Consider the following 21,327-nt stretch of genomic DNA (forward strand, 5'->3'; position numbering starts at 1 on the left):
AACTTCTCATGACTTTCAAAAATAATTATATTTTGTTATCCAATTAAAAAAATCAGGTCTTTGTACTAAACCAAACTTTTATTTAGGACTTTACACTAAACTGGGCCTGTAAAACAAAGTATTTTAGTGCCTTGAATATTCTTGCCATATTATAAAGCAAAGAGGAAATATTAAATTTGTCCCATTTCTTCCCTTAAGCTACAGCTTTCTTAATAATGTTCCATGATGCCAGAAAGTATCCCCAAACCTCTTCCATAGCTTCTGCTCAAATATGTTAGCATTCAATGCAAAGTAATTGATGGACTAGCAGATTTAGTTAGATTACTAATATTGGATTTCTCTTCTAAACTATACTTACCCAGCATCTGAGTTATTACCACATAGCAAGGCATCCTTTGCACCTTTCAAGAAGTAAAAGTGGTCTGGTAAGGGGAAAAAAAAAACCCCTTATGATATTTTCATTCATATCATAGTCACAGTTTTCTGTCTGTGGCAGAAGACATTTTCACACTAAGAGCCACAATCCAATAAACCAACCAGATACATTAGAAAGTAATCAAGAGACACAGAAGAGATTTCTACTTTTGGTAGAAATTGGTATTCCGTGCACAATATTTTGCAGTTTTGCTCTCCTGACTGAAGAAAATCCAGAAATTTCTGTTGATGCTCTATATCAGTGATGGCTAACCTTTTCCGGACTGAGTGCCCAAAGCACGCGCATGTGTGCCCAAACCCCCAAAATGCAATGCGTGTGTGCCCCCACATGCACCTGTGCCCCTCGTTCGCATCCCCCCCCCCCCTGCGCCCGGCCCCCTGCGCATGCACATGCGCTTTCCCGCATGTGCTCTGCCCCCCGCGCATACGCGGCAGAGACCCGAAGACCAGCTGGCCAGCGGGATGTGCGGCAGAGCTGAACTGGGGCAACAGCTCATGTGTCATCAGAGAGGGCGCTGCGTGCCACTTCTGGGATGCATGCCATAGGTTCGCCATCATGGCTCTATACCATTATTATTAATTACATGGAATAAAAAATTAAACAAAAACAAGCAAAAAACTTTATGGTATGTCTTTTTCAGTTATAAACTTTTAAAACTAAAATTTGAATTTTTCTAAAGAATTCTTCATTGAGTACTTCCGATTTACGTGTTCCTGTATTGAAAAAAGTAAAGACTTGCTATAACACATGTATGGGCAAACACAATATTCATATAAGTAGAACAATTAACAGTCCTGGTTTTTCATCCAAGAAACTAATTTCAAATTTGTGTTATGTGCAAAATGACTATGTCTTACTTGTGTTTGTGATGTGTGTAGCCTCTACAACTCTCTTGCCCAACATAAAGCAGTCCAAACACATCTGGAAGGCATGAGGATGGGGAAATAATATAGACTAACATAGTGATGAGTTAACAGTGCACAATCTGTTCTTCTACTTTTAACAGCAACTTGTTTATAATGTATGCAAATATAACTGTGGTCTTCTGACTAGACTTGTATGGGAGAAGACAAAGCAGTTAGGAATGCAGGTTAAGTGTGTGTGTATGTGTGCGTGTTGCGTGCGGATTAAATTCAAGGAAGTTGACTACCCTGATTATATCATTATATTTCTTGAATCCATGTAATTCTTTTTTATTATTATTTAATATCTTTACTTTTCTGTAACAAAAATTTTTTTGTGATTCTGTAAATGATGACTGAAATCTTCAATTTTCAAGGTGAAGTAAATTTTCAAGGTGAGGTATTGCCAATGTGTGTATACGAACTACAACCAACATCTCTATCGGGAAAGTGGACACCTTGATTGAAGGGAAATTTGTCATTTTTCTCCAAATTGAGAACTCCTAGCATTTTCAAAGAGCTTTACTTTTTCTTTTGACATTGCAACATAAACTACTAATTAATTAATCTATCTCTGTAACTGAGCATTTAGATTCAAATAGAAAATACAAGATTGATTATTTATTGAAGTTTTATATTGCGACTCTTATTTTCACTTTAACCGAAAAGACCAAAAATTAATTAAATATTGGAAAATAGAGTGCCACCCAGTGGAACAACTGAATGATGGTAGTGTGATGTGAGGTTGATTCACAGCAATACTTTTGATTCAACAATTATTTTCTGAATTTAGAACTGGCCAAATAGATTGATTAGATTTATGGAAAAGCTTGGATTCATATCTAAGTACTCTAGTGGATTATTATTATTGCTGCTGCTGCTGTTATTACCTTTACATTACCTTTATTTTATTACATTACCTTTATTTTCAATATATTTAGACCACATGAACTCAGTTCCATTGTAGTATTCCTTATAGCGTGGATCTTCATAAGAAGTGTTACGCAGGGGCCAAAACAAGCATTTATGCCTCAAGTGCTTCATGAACAACTGCAATCCTATTAGTGCAAACACACTCAGACAAAACAGAGTCAAGATCATAACATCTGAAAGCTTCTTCACTGACTGAATGAGGGCGCCTACAATTGTCTTCAGGCCTAAAATAAAGAGAAAGGCACAATCCCAAATTAGCTTTGGTTCGAGCTCTAGGTGTTGGCAACTGAGATGAATTAAAACATTTCATGCAAGCAGTTCCTATTTTTGAAAGCCATTACTTTTTTGCTAAAAGAGAAAGCCTTCAAACTCTTGAGACATGAAATTTTTTTTTAAAAAAGGCAACTATGCAGGAATATAAAAAGCGTCATCACCTAAACAGCTATGCGACTGGAAGCCAGCAATTGTAGTTATTCTTACTTTGCATAGAGCTAATGCAGGGGGTAGGCAACTGGGGGTGTGGGGTGTGTGATAATTTTAATTTTGAATGCATGGGTTAATTACAAACATTTGACATGAGAAGACACCCATTTACTAGAAGTCAAATTAGCCCTTCCCCCCAGTATGTTCTCTGTGATCCCAGCGGTGGACTTGAAGCGTTCTTATAATTCCATAGAACATTAGAAGTTGCAGTTTTGCTTCATGATGGTTTTATACATATATAAAAAGACTTGTTAAACACAGCCAAGCAGGATGGCAAGCTAGTTCAGTAGCAAAGGAGGTGTCATGGGCAAGCCGGTGCCCAGGGGCACCATGTTGCCTACCCCTGATCTGATGTAAGGAATTCTTTTTTACCAATAGTAAATTTTTTCAAGCATGACTTAATAAGAAACATCTCCTTTCAAGCCAGAAAGTGGTTTGGAAGGTAAGGCTTCTTAAGCTATATTCATGCAATATCCATGCAGTTCCTTTATTAGCATATTATTATTAGAAGGTTTACTAGCAATCTAATTTTCTAAATACTAACATCCTCATTCCCAAATTATTTCAATAAGCAAAGTCTATCTGAATATGAAAAGTGCAACCATTTTTCATATTGTTGTATGAAAGAAAATTAACTATTTTCATGTGCAACATACATCATTGCTATCTCATGCAGAAATGTGTTAAACTCCAAGGCTGATGTCTTCACCACAGCAAGAAACAAGGAATTGTTTCTAGATAAATAATCTAGAGTAGCAATTAAATTGGCCAAACAGATACGACTGCAGTTTTGACAAATTAAAATCAGCCTCTGGGTTTAACCTAGCTCTCACCTGGGATGACTGATATTGTTTTCAATGCCCGGAGAACTCTGAATGTTCTCAACGCTGAGACATTACCCAGGTCCACAAACTCTGTCACATATCTGTAATAGGGGAGTTCACACACAAACACAATGACAGGATAAAAAGGAACAGTTGGACAGGTACAAGGGACCTAACACCTTACACTACTTACAGCTTACCTGGAATTACAGAAATAGTTTTCAAAGCTCTCAATACTCTGAAAGTTCGAAGAGCTGAAACATTGCCTAGGTTTACAAATTCTGTTAGATACCTGTAGAATTAAACCACAGTTATTCAGAGTTGAGGCAGACTTCACGGTGACTTACCTGAGTATTTATTTGAGCTAAATCCGTTTGGTAATTAAATTATAATTTAGTTTTAGTGATTTTGCATTCAGCACGTAGAGTTGAAAATAACTCCCGCTGTGTCCACTGGGAATAACATCAAGTGAATGCTTGTAGGTTTGCAATTACTGTCAGTGAAACATTCACTAGCACATTTGATATCCATGATTGGGTTTTAATGGTTTTTAATGGTTTAACTTTTAATGTTTTATATATGGTTTTTAAATGCATTGTAAGCCGCCTTGAGTCTTCGGAGAAAGGCGGCATACAAGTTGAACAAATAAATTAATAGATGATTAAAGATGCTTTACCACGTATAGATGGCACTGGTTTGTTAGCAGACCGAAACTTAGGTGTGTGTATTTCCATGCCTGTGTGGATGTATTGTGGTGGAATAAAGTACCTCCTCCTTAAAGGGAACTTCATTCAGCCCTATAAAATGCATCACCATATGCAAAAACTGTCAGTGCTTTTTTGGAAGCCTACTGTACACCAGTTGTTTGCGTGATTAATAAATTTATGTACTACTTTTAAAGTGATACAGATTATTTAAATGAACAATTTAGGGCCACAAGGATGTATATGTATGTGTATTTGCATGTGTATGTGCACGTATATGTATGTGTCTGTATTTCAGACAATGTGAATCAGTTATACCTTAATATTGCATTATTGCTTCAACAAATGAAATTAAGAAAAAGAGGGGGGAAACTGGGTTAGATACAGCAATTCATCCTTTACATTCAATCTGCTCCTACACTTCCAGAATACATTGTGAAGAAACATGGACTGGATTTCAGGACAAGCCGTTTTGCTGACAGAAACTACTTTTACTGGTAAAGGGAGCTAATTATGACCAAGAAAAACTAATCACAACTGAACTAAACATGAGATTAGTATGGCTTAGTTGTAGTATCTGGTGACAGTTTTTCCATTTTGCTCATACAGTGAGAATTTCCCACGGATTCTACCTTCTGGGATTCCTGCACCTATCCTAGAGCAATGGTTAGGGGAGGGAGGCATGCAGGGAAATTTCTCTTGCCTATTATGCCCATTTCACTAAGAAAAAGCTATTTGCAATTCATAAACAATACAATTAATGTATGTCAAAATTGTCATGCAGGTGCAATAGTAGTGATACTGGTTTTTAAAAAATACATAGGTCACCAATGTAAAAAAAAAAGAAGAAGGCTGAATACTTACGCAAATGAAATTACAAGAAAATCAAGCCAATTCCAAGGATCTCGAAGGAACGTAAACTTATCTATACAGAAACCTCTTGCAAAAATTTTTATGAGGGATTCAAATGTATATATTCCAGTGAATGTGTATCTGAAAGGGAGAAAAATGCAAGGAAACTGGTCATTCCCGCAGGATTTAGTATTTCCTACTTGCTTTATTATTGCCTCTTTTCCTTTTATTTGGTGCCTTCCAATATTGCAGAGATTTCTGCACTTAAAATTATAATTTTCCTTTCCACTTCCCCCCACCCCCCTTTCACTCTCAGTTTCTGCTCCTACATCTTGGAGCTAAGGGCAGGAACATTCTCTTTATCAAAAAGATTATGCTACTGGATTTTTCACATTATTTTTATACTGAGCATAAAACACTACTATAGATGTACATCTCATTAAAAGTTTTAAGATATAATGATTTAACATAACTTTTGACCCAATGCTAGAGGGCTGTTTTTAAAATTCTGTTAAAGTTTTAAAGAGTACCAATGTACCAAGTTTTTAATACAGAAAGGTAATGTTCCTCCTTATTTGCAGAATAAGAAGGAAGCTATATTAGTAGAAGGAACATATATTAGTTTAATTACTGAAGCGATAGATTAGCAATAAAAAGATTTCAAAGTCCTTATTGTTTTATGGAAGCATATTGCATGTTCTATTTTGATCATGTAATTCTTCCATATTTTTTCTCCGTAAATTCCATGACATTCGGGTTTGTTTGTTTTTTTAATTTGATTTATATGCTGCCCTTCTCCGGAGACTCAGGGCGACTTACAATGCATTAAGCAATAGCCTTCATACTTTTGTATATTTATACAAAGTCAGCTTATTGCCCCCACAAACTGGGTCCTCATTTCACCTACCTTTGAAAGGATGGAAGGCTGAGTCAACCTTGAGCCTGGTGAGATTCGAACTTACAGTAATTGCAGACAGCTGGTGTTAATCACAATGCTATCAGTCTGCTGAGCCACCAGGTTCTTGTCCGGTTTCAGGTTTGTGAAACTTTCTTTTTTCCTTGAATATGTACTGCACTCTAACCACTGCGCCACCACGGCTCATGCTGTAATCTTTCCACCAAAGGGGTACAAATTAATCTAATCACATTTGCATGCTTTCAAACTGCTAGGTGGGCGGGAGCTGGGACAAGTAATGGGAGCTCTCCAGCTGCCAAGCTCAGCATCTTTAACTGCTGAGCCATCGTCTCCCATTAAGTTGCATTAATAGTCTAAATAAAAATTATACATGGAATATATCTACTAATGTTCTGAAAAATGTATCACAGGCTCTTCTGGCTCAATTACTGCTGCGAGTTGCCAAACAGCTGATCAGAGTACCAGGCATTGTAGCTGAACTCTGTTTTCAACTGACTCACAAAATTCCAGAAATTGGAAATTGGTTCTAAATTTCCAAAATTGGTTCTTGCAAGTCAGTATGAGCTGGCTCCAATACTACCACTTGGTGTTTTTTTTTGTTTTTTTTTGGGGGGGGGAGGACAGGGGAACCAAAAGTAATCCATAAAACACCATTTATTTTTTTCTTCTTGCAAATCTATATCACTGCCTAGATACAGTATTATCACGAGACTGTCTATATAGGACTAGGAAAACAAACAAATTGTGTACTTACTCTACCATCTTTGACCAGTCAGGAGGGTCTTTCAAAGTCATGAATACACAGTTTGTGAGAATAGTAAACATAATAAAGATGCTGAATAATGTTGGATTATGTCAAGGAATATGTAGCAAATTCTAGACAAATATTTACATCTACCAATTCATTTCAATATATGTCTACTCAAAAGTAAGTCCACTTAATTGAATGAGATAAACAGGCATAGGTTTATTCTCTAAATAGCAATAGCATTTAGACTTATATTTTGCTCCATAGTGCTTTACAGCACTCTCTTGAGCAGTTTGCAAGGTCAGCATGTTGCCCTCAACAATCTGGGTCCCCATTTTACCGATCTTAGAAGATGGAAGGCTGAGTCATCCTTGAGCCCCATCAGGATCATTGTGGGCAAAATTAGACTGCAATACTGCATTCTAAACACTGTGTCACCAATGTATCCATGTTTTTTTTAGGATACTGGCTTATAAATATTCATTGTATGAATCAATGAATTTATTTGAAAATATATCTATAAATTCCACATAAAAATGCTATGCCAACATAAAAAGTTCCTTCCAAGATAAATCCAAAGTTTTATTCTACTGGTAGAAAATCAAAAGGAATCTGGTAACATCTTTTACAACTGGTGAATTGTGTTAAAAAATATAAGCTCTCATGAGCTGCTGCTTATTTTATCAGATACTCAGGGTGGCCACAATAAGCAGAAGAGAAGAGAAGAGAAGGGAAGGGAAGGGAAGGGAAGGGAAGGGAAGGGAAGGGAAGAGAAGAGAAGAGAAGAGAAGAGAAGAGAAGAGAAGAGAAGAGAAGAGAAGAGAAGAGAAGAGAAGAGAAGAGGGAGAAGGAGAAGGAGAAGAAGGAAGGAAGGAAGGAAGGAAGGAAGGAAGGAAGGAAGGAAGGAAGGAAGGAAGGAAGGAAGGAAGGTTATTCCAAGTCAAATGATATCTACAAAGAGAAGATTTTATCTATTTAAATAAGAATATAATGTTACCAAAGTAATTAAAATTAAGGAAGAACATGTACATCTCTCTGACAAAAGGAACTGATGCTGCTGTTTAAAAAGCAGTTTCATAAGAGAAAGTTTTACATTACCTGTTGTAAAAGGATATGAATGAACTAAAATTTTTATAGAAATTCTTCTAAGGGTATTGAAAGGACTCAGCATGTATAAGGCAGGTGTGGCACTGAATCTGAAGATATTCTTCCCTTTATTCAATACTATAAATGTCTGATAAGAGAGAACAAAACATAAATGCAATGTTGTAATCATGTTGATTTTATTTCTTTAGTTTTACATCAAGTTGCAGTTCAAATGTTCTAGATAATCATGGTTTTCTATTATGAGAAGGAGTCACTATAAACCATATGCTATTCCTTCCCTTCATAATTGTGCAAGAGGAGTTTTCAAAACTTTTACACGAAGCACAATTCTGTATAATATTCCTGTTCTGTTCTGTCCCGGTATTCATTTATTTATAGAATGTATTACCAGCTTTCCGTTTAACAAACAATTATACTGGGGTTTCAGTACAGCATTAAAACTACAAAACCTTCAAATTACAACAGCTTAAAGCTGTAAAATCATCAGCTTGCAAAATCTTAATAATTATCACAGGATTAATGAAACTCAGAAGCACTGAATCAGTTAAAAGCCTGGGCAAAGACAGCATCTGTTGTAAATGAACTGGGAAGATTTCAAGACTTTTATATCTCTTGTTGCCTATCTTAACTATTTTTTAATATGCCATAGTGACGTATCATATCATAATTCTGCACGATAAAAGTAAAAGTGCTCCTACTTATCAAATTCTCCTGGTATATTGTTATGAAATGAATATACCAGTGGTGGGTTGCTACTGGTTTGGGCGAACCGGTAATAGCAGCAGCAAGAGGCTCCACCCACCCACCCAGATGTCATTAAATACGCTCTGCGCATGCGCAGAAGTGGCATGCGTACAAGCGAACCGGTAGCAAAGGTAAGTGAAACCCACCACTGGAATATACCTTCTTTAATTTTAAGGTAGGAGCATGGTGGCTCATTTGGTTAGGACTCTGGGATGGAAGTTAGCAAGCCCCCGTTCGAGACCCGAGTGCTGCCCTGGACAGAGATTGAGCTCCCATTCTTTGCTCCATCTCCTGCCAGGGGCATGAAAAGAGCCCCCCAACTCGGTGTTCCCTGAGCAATAGTGATGTCACTGGCTAATCCTTTCAATCCAGAAATGCCTCGGTGTTTCTGACATGAGTGCAATTTTAAGGGAACTGCATTTTTTTTTTTGTTTGAATTGTAAATTATGATTAACTGTCATTGTATGATATTGTCATACTCCTGCGAGTCCCTTGGACTGATCAAACCGGTCAGTCCTAGAGGAGATCAACCCTGACTGCTTCTTAGAAGGCCAGATCCTGAAGATGAAACTCAAATACTTTGGCCACCTAATGAGAAGGAAGGACTCAATGGAGAAGAGCCTAATGCTGGGAACGATTGAGGGCAAAAGAAGAAGGGGATGAAAGAGAATGAGGTGGCTGGATGGAGTCACTGAAGCAGTCGGCGTGAGCTTAAATGGACGCCAGAGGATGGTAGAGGACAGGAAGGCCTGGAGGAATGTTGTCCATGGCGTCGCGATGGGTTGGATACGACTTTGCAACAACAACATGATATTGACAAATGGCAGATATGTGCAAAGTCTACAATTCCAGGAAGGGTCCTATTTCCCATTCATAATATGATTGTATGTAAATCCACACCTAGGGCAGCTGGTTGAGAAATTGTCTATTGGAATAGGAATGGTAGGCTTTGTACACACCTACCGTGTGGCATTTATCACAAAAAATTCAAAGGAAATAATTATTTAATGGTTATGCATTTCAGTTTGACACAAGGGTATGGCAAACAAGGCATCAATTTTCCATTCCAGTACAAATACTAGTTAATTAAGCAAAAAGAGCAGATCTGTGGTGCATTTGTTATAATGTTAAAATAACTGCTAGGCAAGATGCCTTCACTAGCCCAGAGGTGTCAAACTCGATTTCATTGAGGGCCGCATCAGGGTTGTGTTTGGCCTCAGGGGGCCAGGGTGAGCATGGCCTGCTCATCACTCCTGTCAGGAGCATCTGTGGTGGCCTGAGTGCTTTGCTAGTGAAAATGGGCTTCCAAGCTCCGTTTCTGGCTGCGACGGCCTCCTGCAACTCTCTGCCAGTGAAAATGGAACTCAGGAGGGCTGCCTTCCTGAGCTTCATTTTCGCTGGCAGAGGCACTGCAGGCCAATCTTCCACTGTTTCCAGGGTGGCTTCATGGGCCAGATCTAAGCACCCCGGGGGACGGATTTGGCCCATGGGCCTTGAGTTTGACACCCCTGCACTAGCCAAACACTGCTAATCAAGATTATACACATGACTTGTTTCATCCACATTACGCAGTGCATATATACACATTTACTATGATCCTTGCTTTGGTTTTATTCTTTATGAACACTTACTTTTTTATTTGCATAATAAGGGTCCAGGTCTTCCAAGGGCTCAGACACGAAGTGAGGAGGAATATCTCCATAAATAAAAGGCAACGGCTTCCCTGCTTCCAAGTCAGTATTTGGCTTTGGCTTGCTTTCATCATGGTCCTCCTCCTTTTGCTCTTGATCTACTTTTTGTTTGGCTTTTTCCTCGGTGATCCTTTGCTCAATTGCTGCAAGTGACTCCTGAGTGAATCGGAAGAAGCAATCGGGTCCTGGTTGTGCAAACAGTGCGTGTGCCATTTTTTCATTCTGCAAGTTTTAATTACTTTTTAATTCCTATGAAAGAATGACCTATGAGAAGGAGGAAAATCATAAAGAGTTAAAAAAGAAGAAGCAAGCAAGCAACAACAACAACAACAAGAGGTTTTGTGTGTCTCTGTGTGAAACTCTTCCAAACTGCATCAGGAAAATAATCCATAGCTTCCTGGCTAGGCAAATATGAACTCTTTATTATTATTATTTTTTTTCAGATTTTCCAAATAAAGTTAGGGTTAAGGTTCTAAAGTTCAGTGAGAATCAACAGGATATGGTACAGTAATCTTTAATCATCTACATTCAAAATTCAGAATTGAAGTTTTCTATTATTTAAAATGCCATTTAGACATAATGGATTCTAAAGACTTAAAACATTTGAATTGTATCAGAAAATTGTATGTCATCTTACTATTAAGTATTTGCATGCAGGATCATAACGTGCAGGAATCTTTTTCTTGTTCCAAAATTGCACAGCAAGAAATTCCACGGATAATCAATAAAGAAATTTCACACACACGCACCCCTTCTCCTTCATCTATTGTTTAGTAGTAAAAATATTTATCAGGCTGAAAAAGTGACTTTGGGATTCTAAACGGACCTTATATAAGCTGCTGTAATGGCCCTTTCCACTAAAAAGGAAAGAAAAAAAGGGCACAGGTATAGATAGACCTTGAGTTATGACCATAGTGGCAATGACCATATGTTCACCTTGTTTAACAATCCTTACCCCTGCCCTCCCCAATGTGGTCATTAAGCAACTGTGCTGGTCATTATGTGGAGTATGTGGTACCTCAGTGGTGGGGGAGACACTGTGAGGCCTAGCCCAGGCTTAGGCCCACTTGTCCCAGGCCTCCCAAGGCACCCCCCCACCCTAAGGCACCCCATGCTTCACTTCCCGTTCCTTGAGATCCCTGTAGGCTGCAGGCCGGATGCATCACTCACTGGCCACACCCACGCCTGGTTTAGCGAAGGGGGAAAAAAAGTCCTGATACGTTACATGACGCTCCATGATGACGTGAGTTTGACACCCCTGCTGTAGGCTTTGACAGCTCCCCCAGGCAACGTTTTCACAAAAATCAATTCTCAGGCTGAAGGAACTTGACCGCAGAAGCCACGGGGACATAACATGCACCAATATGTTATTTGTAAATGATGTCATCCATGAAACTTGCACAAATTGGGTGCCATGATGCAAAAAATGCAGAGTAGGCAATTCTGATCGCTTATACAATAATATCATGACATATGTGATGTCACTCTGTCCCCACCATCCTGGTAAGTGCAAAATGTTCCACCTCAGCTGTAAGGGGAAGAAGAATGCATTTGGCAACTTGTAACTGCTTAGATGCCAAATGTAGCTTGAGTTTTAAACAGACTGAGCACTTACAATGATGATCATTATTTCTGACAACCACAGGAACCGAACACTGAAAAGAATATGAGGGAACCACACCACGCAAAACATCGCACTGTATTTTCCTGAATGCAAATCAAGCATTTGTACGAAAGGAAGTTTTTTCCTCCCAGTGCAAATAGCAGGTGCAGCAGAGCCGATCCAATCTGAGAAAAGGTTCAAAGCTTGCCCCCTTCTCCAAGCCCTTGTTACTTATTTTAAGAAGCTGTTTTAATAATTTCTACATTGTAAATAATGTCACCCCGAACCACTGAATAGTTAATGTACACCACACTTATGTGTACAAACAGTATGGAGCAAGTCCTTCTGAACACAGAGGAAATTAACTTAGAATCACAATTGTGTTGCATGTGTACCTTGTCTAATGCATCTATTTTTATCTATGCACCGATTTAAAAGAAAAAGGAATATGGAAAAATCCTCCACCTAAAGTAAATATTTATTTTAATCAGTCCATGTAAATTCGGCATACATTAAGCAAACTCTTACTTGCTTTACATAAACCACTTGTAGGTTTACTGTGTTTTATAGAGGCCAAGTCCATAATAATAATTATTCTAAAACATTGTTCAGTATTTTACTCTCAGAACCTCTTCACGAAGTGGAAAACATAGAAAGAGGGGAAGATCAGACAGAGATCAATTTAACAGTTTGGGTAAAACGGAGAGCCAGTTTGATCTTCGGGATAAGGCACCAGGCTAGAAACCAGGAGCCTGAGTTCTAGTTCTACCTTAGGCATGCATGCCAACTAGGTGACTTTGGGCCTTTCTTTCAATTCAACTTATGCCATAGGGCTGCCGTTGTCATAGGGAGACAAGCAGGAAAAAGGAGGTAAGTTGACTGCTTTGAGTTATTTATAAAAAAATTATAAAGGCGGGATTAAAAAAACCTAAAACCCCCAGAGGACTTCCATTGCAGCTGTATACTAGTGGTGCACGTCCTCTTCAACAGATTGAATAATGTCTTTTTCATACTTTTCTCAGAATCAGGTCTAAATTATTTTACAGCGATTACATATATACATATATATTTTAAGAAAACTATAGGTTTTGCCTTACTATCTGTTGAGAAGAAAAATAACCAAAGATGGAATCAAAGCTTGACAAGAAAGTTGTGTTCTCGAATTGTGCAGCTATATAAAATGAGTGAGGAAGAAGGCAGCTGGTTTCCTCCACGACATCGTATCAACTTTATAACAAATGGATGATTTGGTTTTGATAAGGTGAAAGCTAGGTGTCCTACTTAGTAGACCACCACTTAAGTATGAGCCAGCAGTGTGCCACAGCTGCTAAAAAAGCCAATGCAATCCTAGGCTGCATCAACAGAGGGATAGCATCAAGAAGAGGAGACGTTATAATACCGCTTTATACTACAGGCAAGACCACACTTGAAATAATGTGTCCGGTTCTGGTCGTCATAATAGGAAAAAGATGCTGAGACTCTAGAAAGAATGTAGAGAAGAGCAACAAAGATGGCGAAGGGTTGGATACTACATCACACAATGAATAGTTAAGGGAAGTAGGCATGTCTAGCCTAACAAAGAAGGCTTAGGGGTGACATGATAGCAATTTTCCAATACTTGAAGAACTTTCACAGGGAAGAAGGTGTCCATTTATTCTCCATAGTACCTGAGAGCAGGAAAAGAAGCAGTGGATGGAAGGTCATCAGAGGGAGATTCAACCTGGAACTAAGGAGAAATTTCTTGACAGTGAGAATGATTAATCAATGAAACAGCTTGCCTCCCAAAGTTGTGAATGTTCCATCACTGGAGGTTTTCAAGAAGATATTGTACAACGTTTTGTCCAGAAGAACTTCTGCCTTGGATAAGGGGCTGGACTAGAAGACTTCCATGGTCCCTTCCAGCTCTACTACTCTATGTCTGTGTCATACACTGTTTTTAGTTCCTTCAACCTTTCTCATTCACAAGTTTCTGGGCTTTTTGTTTCTTGCTGACAGACAGCAAACTCTGCTGCCCTTTGGGAGACTCAAAGGGCAGCAGAGTTTGCTGTCTGTCAGCAAGAAACAAAAAGCCCAGAAACTTGTGAAAAGCACTGCTTGAAATGAGCCATTGCCACTCAAGTAATGACAAGTGCTCTATCTGGCACTAAAATTCAAAAGTTCTGGCTCGCTTCCCTTGCAATTTCAATCTTGCTGCCTGTCTTGCTCATAGTAGTTCCAATCTGCCCTTCATTTTAACACTCAAATGTCCCTCACACCCCTCCCTTGCTTTCTTATTTTACCATATAGCTTCTAGGCAAGTGCTACAAAGAAGCAAACATTAAGAAATTAGGAAAAATCAAGGCATTTCCCCCATGCCTGCACTGTTTTATTCCTTCACCCCAACCAAATAATGACATATAAAAAGTACTCTGGAATATCAACAGTATGGTGGGAAGATATTCCCCCCACCGACCTAACCAGGGGTGAAATCCAGCAGTTCTGTAGAACCAGTAGCGGAAATTTTGAGTAGTTCAGAGAACTGGCAAATACCACCCCTGGCTGGCCCCAGAGGGGGGTGGGAATGGAGATTTTGCAGTATCCTTCCCCTGCCACATCCACCAAGCCATGCCCACAGAACCGGTAGTAAAAAAATTTGGATTTCACCACTGCCCCCAACCCTACTCCCATAAAACTTTACAGGTAGTCCTTGCTTACTAACCACTTGTTGGTGACCTTCTGAAGTTATGAGGGCTTTGCCAAAAGAAACTTAACAACCAATTCTCGAAGTTACAGTTGTTACAGACTGGAATTTGGGTGCTTGGCAACTAGTGTGCATTTACAGCAGTTGCAAGATCCTGGGATCTCATGATCTCCATTTGTGCCCTTCACAGCAGGTTTCCAACAAGCAACATCAATGGGGAAGCCAGCAAGAAGTTGCAAATCGCAGTCATGTGATGTCATGCGTGGTGATTTGCTGAACAATAGCAGCCAGAACTGATGTTGTTGCAAGTCGGTGCAGTCACTCAATAACATGTGACATATACTTTTTGGCTACAGTGAAGTAAATGCAATTATTGGCAATGAACTACTAGAGTGAACGTATCAGTTAGAAGCAAGAAATGTGATTGTACTTTTTCCTTTTTTTTAACACAGGCAAAGAAAACCAGCAAGTTTACTTACTGGAGACTAAGTGGCCATAGCATTCTAGGAACAAGGCTTTGTATTGTTAATGGGCCATATTGTTAAGGCTTAGACTAAATTTATTGTCACTTTGAATATATACTAAGCGGCATACATTAAAATGAAATTTCATTCGTTCAGCTCTCAAAGGGTCACCACCTCCAATATACATTGTTTGTCATGTAAACTAACGTAGGGCTACTCTCAAATCCTATCTGCAGCAATGTTTCAGAGAACTGCAAAGCATTTTTTGAGGGTCAAAATGCAAGGCAATCTGAACACATTGTGGGATGTAATAAAAGACTCCTACAACTGTGCTGCCAATATGGGTAGACCTTGATTAAGTGATATAGTGACCAGGCCAGAATTTTTGTCACTAAGTTATGTGGTCATATAGCTTGACATGTAATGGCATCATTTAGCAATGGCAATTCCAGGCCTCTCCATTGCTATTGTTAAGCAAGTATCACCTGGTCATTAGCCAAGGACCCATCTGCATCATTCCCACCTTGGTCCCTCTTAGCTCTGAGCCTCAGTAAGACAAGGAGTGTCTTGTCTTGTAAGTCTGTAAGACTGGCTTCTTTTCAAACCCCCCCCCCACCTATATCCCCCCCACCATCTTTATCTTTTGGGTGTCCTGCTTTCTGTGCTCTGCTGGCCTTGTGCTTCACTCACCCAGCTGTCCTGCCACCTCTGGCTGACCTTCCTTGACTTCTTCCTCCAGCTGCTGATGACACTACACAAGGCAGCGTGCTGCCTTGCCCAAATTACATGTGGTTTTCTCACAAGGCTAGGGAACACATCAAAGCACGTGAAATGGTTTATATTTTTTGAACAATTATTTTTTTAAAAGTAGGTTTCAGAATGAAAAATTGAAACTGGCTGCTATTTCCTACTTCGTACTCCAAGTACAGAGCCGGTTTGGTATAGTGATTAAGGCAACAGGCTAGAAACCTAGAGAGCGTGTGAGTTCTACTACCCTGGGCATAAAGCCAGCTGTGTGATTTTGGGCCAGTCAGTCACTCTCTCCCAGGCCTGGAAAGGAAGCAAAGGCAAACCGCTTTTGAAAAATATTGCCAGGAAAATTGCAGGGACCTGTCCAAACAGCCACCAGAGTGCAATACAAAGGTTGTACAGCTGCAGAGGGAGGAGGGAACCAGCTTGGGGTAATGAGAGTATTCAGCATAGTGATTAACCTAAACCCTGATGTACAGCAAAACAGACAAAACTCACACGTTCATAATTTTACTAATGAGAAAGCCCAAAGCTGTTTGAATTTCTCAAGAGTTTGGAAATGCAACATTGAGAACAAAGCCTGATCATGCTGAAGGGATAATTCAGCTGCGAGTCACAGGGCAAAGCATTCTCAGTCCACAGGTAGAGCTAAAATGATGCTTTTGGTTACCTGTCTGCTGGTAGGTAAATAACAGAGACGAGATTGAAGCTGTTGGTAGGACTCTCCTTCCAGTGGCTGATGGTTTTGTGGGTGGGTCCTACGCTCTCTCTCCACAGAGAAAATAGCAGCAATTAGATCAACCGTTCCCAAAGAGAGGTTTTCCCTAGCTGATTTGTACAGGCGGCATGTCAACCAGCAGCTGGCTTTTTCCGCATCTCAAGAGGCACCCTTAGTTTACATAAAGGGGGCCCAAGCAGGTGAGGGAACGGCTAATGTGTTTACTTGTAGCAGGTGGCTTAGATGCAGCTAAAAACAACAGACAAATGTTGAAACTTAAGGCCGAGAGGAGCAAAACTACAGTTCAGGATCCAGATCAAGAGCAAGCTTTTTGTTTTATTACACATTCTAGGAAAAATAGCCTTTTGATGATGTTGCCATGATTTTTATATTATTTATTATTAGATTTCTTTCTTTAATTTTTCTGCCTTTAGGTGCTGGGCACCTGTAATATATTTACTGCACTACAGTGATAAATAAAACGCAAAAATAGTGCCACAGCACACAAAGTTCTTCAGAATGCCTGTGTGTTATGACTGAAATCAAAAGCATGTTTGAATACATCTACTGTATGTACTACTGAGATTTCCTTCTCATTTTAAAACTTCATTCATTTTATCTGAATTACTAATAAAAGTAATTTCGAAACTTCAAATATATGGATTATTTAACAAATCACAAGAGATGTTTCTATTCACTTCCTGACATTAGTTTCATACCTTATTTTTTTCTCCATCTGTAATCCTACTTTAAATTTCCATGGACTAAAATCCTACTAAGCAAACAATTTTGTCATTTTTCTTTATTGTTAACTTATTCTGTCTAAAGCATAATGCAGCTTCTAAAACTCTATTGTTTAAGAAACACTTGGCAAAATAAACTTCCTCAGTGAGCAATAAAATGTAAAATCTCCTTTAACTTGAACTCAATTTCATGGTTTCATGGATAAGTTTACAATGTTTTCTTAGTAAGTAAAAATATTTTACATAACTGATTTACTGTTGCTTTCCTCCAGAATGTTTCTTTTTAAATTTCTCAATCTAGCCTATAGTTTGGGATTCCCAGGTGGTCTCCCATCCAAGTCTAACCTAACTTATTTTTTTGGAAATCAGCTGAAATTGGCTAGATGCTGCCATCTAGTTATAAAAATACAGTAAAACCTCCATAGTTGATCACCTCCTGACATTGACCACATCCCTAAGTTGACCTAATTTTCGTAGACTGGACATACACTATATGTACACAATAGAAAGCCAACCTCTCTATATTCACCACCTCTGTAAGTTGTATCTTGACCACCTGGACATAATATTAATTTACTCTCTATAACTCAAGTTACTCTCTATAACTCGAGTCCAGTGTGCACCAATGGAAAGAAAAGAGAAATGTAGAATTGGTAGCAATGAATTTCTTTCAAGAAGAATAACAAAGAATACAATATTTTTGACTTTGATTTGGCAATTTAACAATGATAATTATGGATTCATTTCATAATACAAATTGCACAAAGACTTAATTTTTTTCCATTTCACTTTCCACTTTTTTAGGACCCTAAACCCCCCCCAAAAGAGTTCCATTTAGCATAATAACCCCATTAAGAGAACTGTTATCAATAGCTATTTGTGAATAGCTTACAAGACTACAAAAGACATTGCTTCTTTATTTCTTACAGTTTTGTCTCATAGATTGAGCACATCAAGTTCTGAATAGGGTTTTCAACACACAGATTTTAAATACTGTCTTGATCACATAGCTTTCTCTGAATATGTTCTCCAACACACAGTAACAATATATGGAAAAATCTTATGTGATGAAAGTCAGTATGCTATTGCAATTAGGATATAGGACTAGGAAAAGTCAGGTTCAAGTCAATTTTCAGTCATGCAAACTTGCTTGATTAAATCTGGGTCAGATCCTATCTCTGTCCAGCCTTTCTAATAACGTTATTGTATGGATACAATTGGAAGGGATAATGTGGTTTCCTGATGTGATAGGATAAGACATTTAATGAACAAGTGTCTATCCACTTAGAATCAGTAATTTCTGACTTGAAAAGTTGGTCAGTAAAGAGACTTGAAAGACAGAAGAGAGAACTTTCTGAGATAACCCACATTTTCTGCCAACACCAACAATTTTCTTTCTAGAGCACTTTTATTTCATTTAAGGCTGTATGAAAATTAATGCAGGGCTATATTGGTGCCACATGATTTTTTCCCCCAACAATGTCAGAATGAAGGAGGGGATTCATAAGTAGATAAGTAGTATCAATATTCAAATTCCAGCTGCTCCAGAGCTACTTATCAGGTAGGATCCTATCCTTCAGAAATATGCCTACTTAAAATAGGCATGGGTTGGAGAAAGCTGATTCATGCTAATGCATTTTTATATATCCTTCACAATTAATTAAATTTATCAGACTAAATTAAAGTATATTTTAGTTTAATTCATTTTATCTTCAAATCGTGCTGTTCACGATTGCACATGCATCATAGAAAAACATAGATAAATTGCAATGCCTTTTATGCACTGATATCAAATGTGTTTGCTGGTTCAGTGTAAGGTTAGTTCTGAATTATTATGGCCATTAATATTTTTTAATCAATACAGTTACAAGAAAAAATACCAGATTTTTAACCAAATATTTTTTCCCACTACTTTATTTAACAGTACTTAAATAATAATCTTTGAGGATGAAAAACTTCTTTTAAAATTCTCTAGCAGCCCAATGATTAACAATCAATTCAGATTACTTAAAGTTGATAAAAAAATTGTTTAACAGAATTTGATGAATCAGTAAAAACATTAAATGAAAATGTACTTTATTGGATCAATATTAAACTCATTATTTTTATTTGATGGATAATAGGATATGATGGTGTTTATACAGCACTGAGTTGAATTTTAAATTATTTTTCCCTCCTTATCATGCTCCATAAATAGTTTCATCATAGGCAACCCTTGTTTAGCTACCATAATTGGGACTAGTAACTTGGTGGTCAAGCACAATGGTCACTAAATGAAACTGGGACTGTGCTTAGGAGCTTACTTCAGCTTTTGTTTCCTTTATAGACTTGTGAAAGTTGTAAATGTGAGGACTGGTCACAAAAATACATTTTCATCACTATTATAACTGAATAGTTGGTAAACAAAAACAGTGGCTATCTGTAGCAATCTTATACTACAGAATACTAATTTTAGAATGCCATGGCTTAGTTCTTCACTCACCAAATCTTTGAACAGAAAAATTTTACTTTGTGAGTGCTCTCACAAAATGGCAACCATGGTTGGATAGACTTTTCACAGGACATCTGTAAACATTCTTCCCAGTCCCTAGCCAAATTCTAGGATACTCTCTACCACCTAAGCTTAATTTTCTTTTTTTATCCTCTACAGAGGTAGGTGCATTTAGAAATGCAGCATTTACCATCTTATAAATACATTTTTAATGAATTCCTCTAGTGCTTATTTGGACTCCAAAGGCATCTTTGTAAATACGATGAGCCTAGAGACCAGTGCTTTAGACTGTAAAATGCCACATTCTATTAATTCTAAAAAATAAATGGTAATCTTTTAAAAAATTTAAAGCAGACGCCAGAGAAGTTGTCTGCAGGTAAGGTGTGTCCACTGGCACCACATTTCCTAGGCCTAAAATACATCATTTACATTCTAAACGTATCTGGACCTTTTTCATTTTATAAATTAAGTGCTGATTGAATATAATGGTTGCCAGAGCAAATTAGGGGGCAGCAGAGCATACAGTCCTAGGGAGAGAAGGTGGATTGTTACTAAATCATGTAATTAAATTAATATTGACCTTTACTAGTACAGGTAGTCCTTGAATTACGAGTGTTTGTTTAGCCACTTTTCAAAGTTACAGCGGTGCTAAACAAATGGTACTTATGTCTGGTCCCCAAAGTTATAGCCATTGCAGCATTCCTGGGGTCATGTGATCAAAATTTAGACGCTTGGCAGCCTGCCCTCATTTACAACTACGGGGGAGCTTCAAATCCCTAACATGCCTATCCTCATCTCTGCCATTTGACCTCCACTGCCCTGCACTCCACAGCCCCCCCCCCAGATGTCCTTTGTCATCTTCTTGCTCCTGTTAGCGAGGAGAACTTGGCACTTCTCAAAGCAGCTGTTGACTGTGTGAAGCTTTCTTCCCGAGGCCACACCTGGCAGCTTCCTCAAGAGACATAGAGAAGAAGGCCTTGTGTAGTCAGCAGCTGCCTCATAAGGGTCAAGGATGGACATGTCTCATTAGCAGTGGGAACAAGAAGATAGCAAAGGTCACCTCGGTGCAGTGCAGCACAGGGCAGCAGGGGCCTCCACGTGCAGAGTGACAAGGGGTTTGTGCTGCTGGGCTGGATCGGGACAGGTTGGAAGCTTCCAGGGCAGCTTATGTACCTCTGGGCCAGGTCATCTGTGGCTTCTAGGGATGGCTGTGGCTTCCAGGGGTTGTGGCTATAGCTTCATCCCATTGGGGCAGGGCTGGGAGGGACTTCTGAGGTGATTGTGTTGCAGTTCAGAGGTTTTGAACTGCATGACTGCAGTTCACAGTCATGGCATGCCACGAAGCCCTGGTTCTGGGGCTGCTTGTCACCCCATAAGGCAGGATGCAGGAAGGACAAAAGGCCAGAGATGGGAGAGAACAGATGGTTGGAAGGAGCTGAAGGGAAGGTAGTCCCTTACCTTGGAAGAAAAAAGGAGGGACCAAATTGGGAATGGCTCGGATTAGGATGGAACCTTGGCTAATGACTAGTGAAATTCGA

At 38.8% G+C, this 21,327-nt stretch overlaps 1 protein-coding gene across 2 annotated transcripts in view; it reads right to left on the minus strand.

Moving 5' to 3' along the window:
* LOC117671080 (sodium channel protein type 2 subunit alpha-like) overlaps positions 1–21,327 on the minus strand; it is a 114,077-nt gene that overhangs the window by 49,652 nt on the left and 43,098 nt on the right. Inside the window, exons 3-9 of one of the 2 annotated variants that reach the window (XM_087882002.1) lie at positions 10,281–10,604; positions 7,914–8,032; positions 6,805–6,894; positions 5,147–5,275; positions 3,779–3,870; positions 2,259–2,495; positions 359–422 (exon numbers count right to left, since the gene is read on the minus strand). In XM_087882002.1, coding sequence (XP_087738128.1) covers positions 359–422; positions 2,259–2,495; positions 3,779–3,870; positions 5,147–5,275; positions 6,805–6,894; positions 7,914–8,032; positions 10,281–10,553 — 1,004 coding nt within the window. In that variant the 5' untranslated portion in view covers positions 10,554–10,604. Of the gene's footprint in view, positions 1–358; positions 423–2,258; positions 2,496–3,587; positions 3,720–3,778; positions 3,871–5,146; positions 5,276–6,804; positions 6,895–7,913; positions 8,033–10,280; positions 10,605–21,327 lie in introns of those variants that run through there. The other variant, XM_034426744.3, reaches the window with a different exon arrangement.

The sequence above is a fragment of the Pantherophis guttatus genome, chromosome 1 (genome assembly GCF_059756535.1).
Source record: "Pantherophis guttatus breed Tessera chromosome 1, ASM5975653v1, whole genome shotgun sequence".
Taxonomy (NCBI): domain Eukaryota; kingdom Metazoa; phylum Chordata; class Lepidosauria; order Squamata; family Colubridae; genus Pantherophis; species Pantherophis guttatus.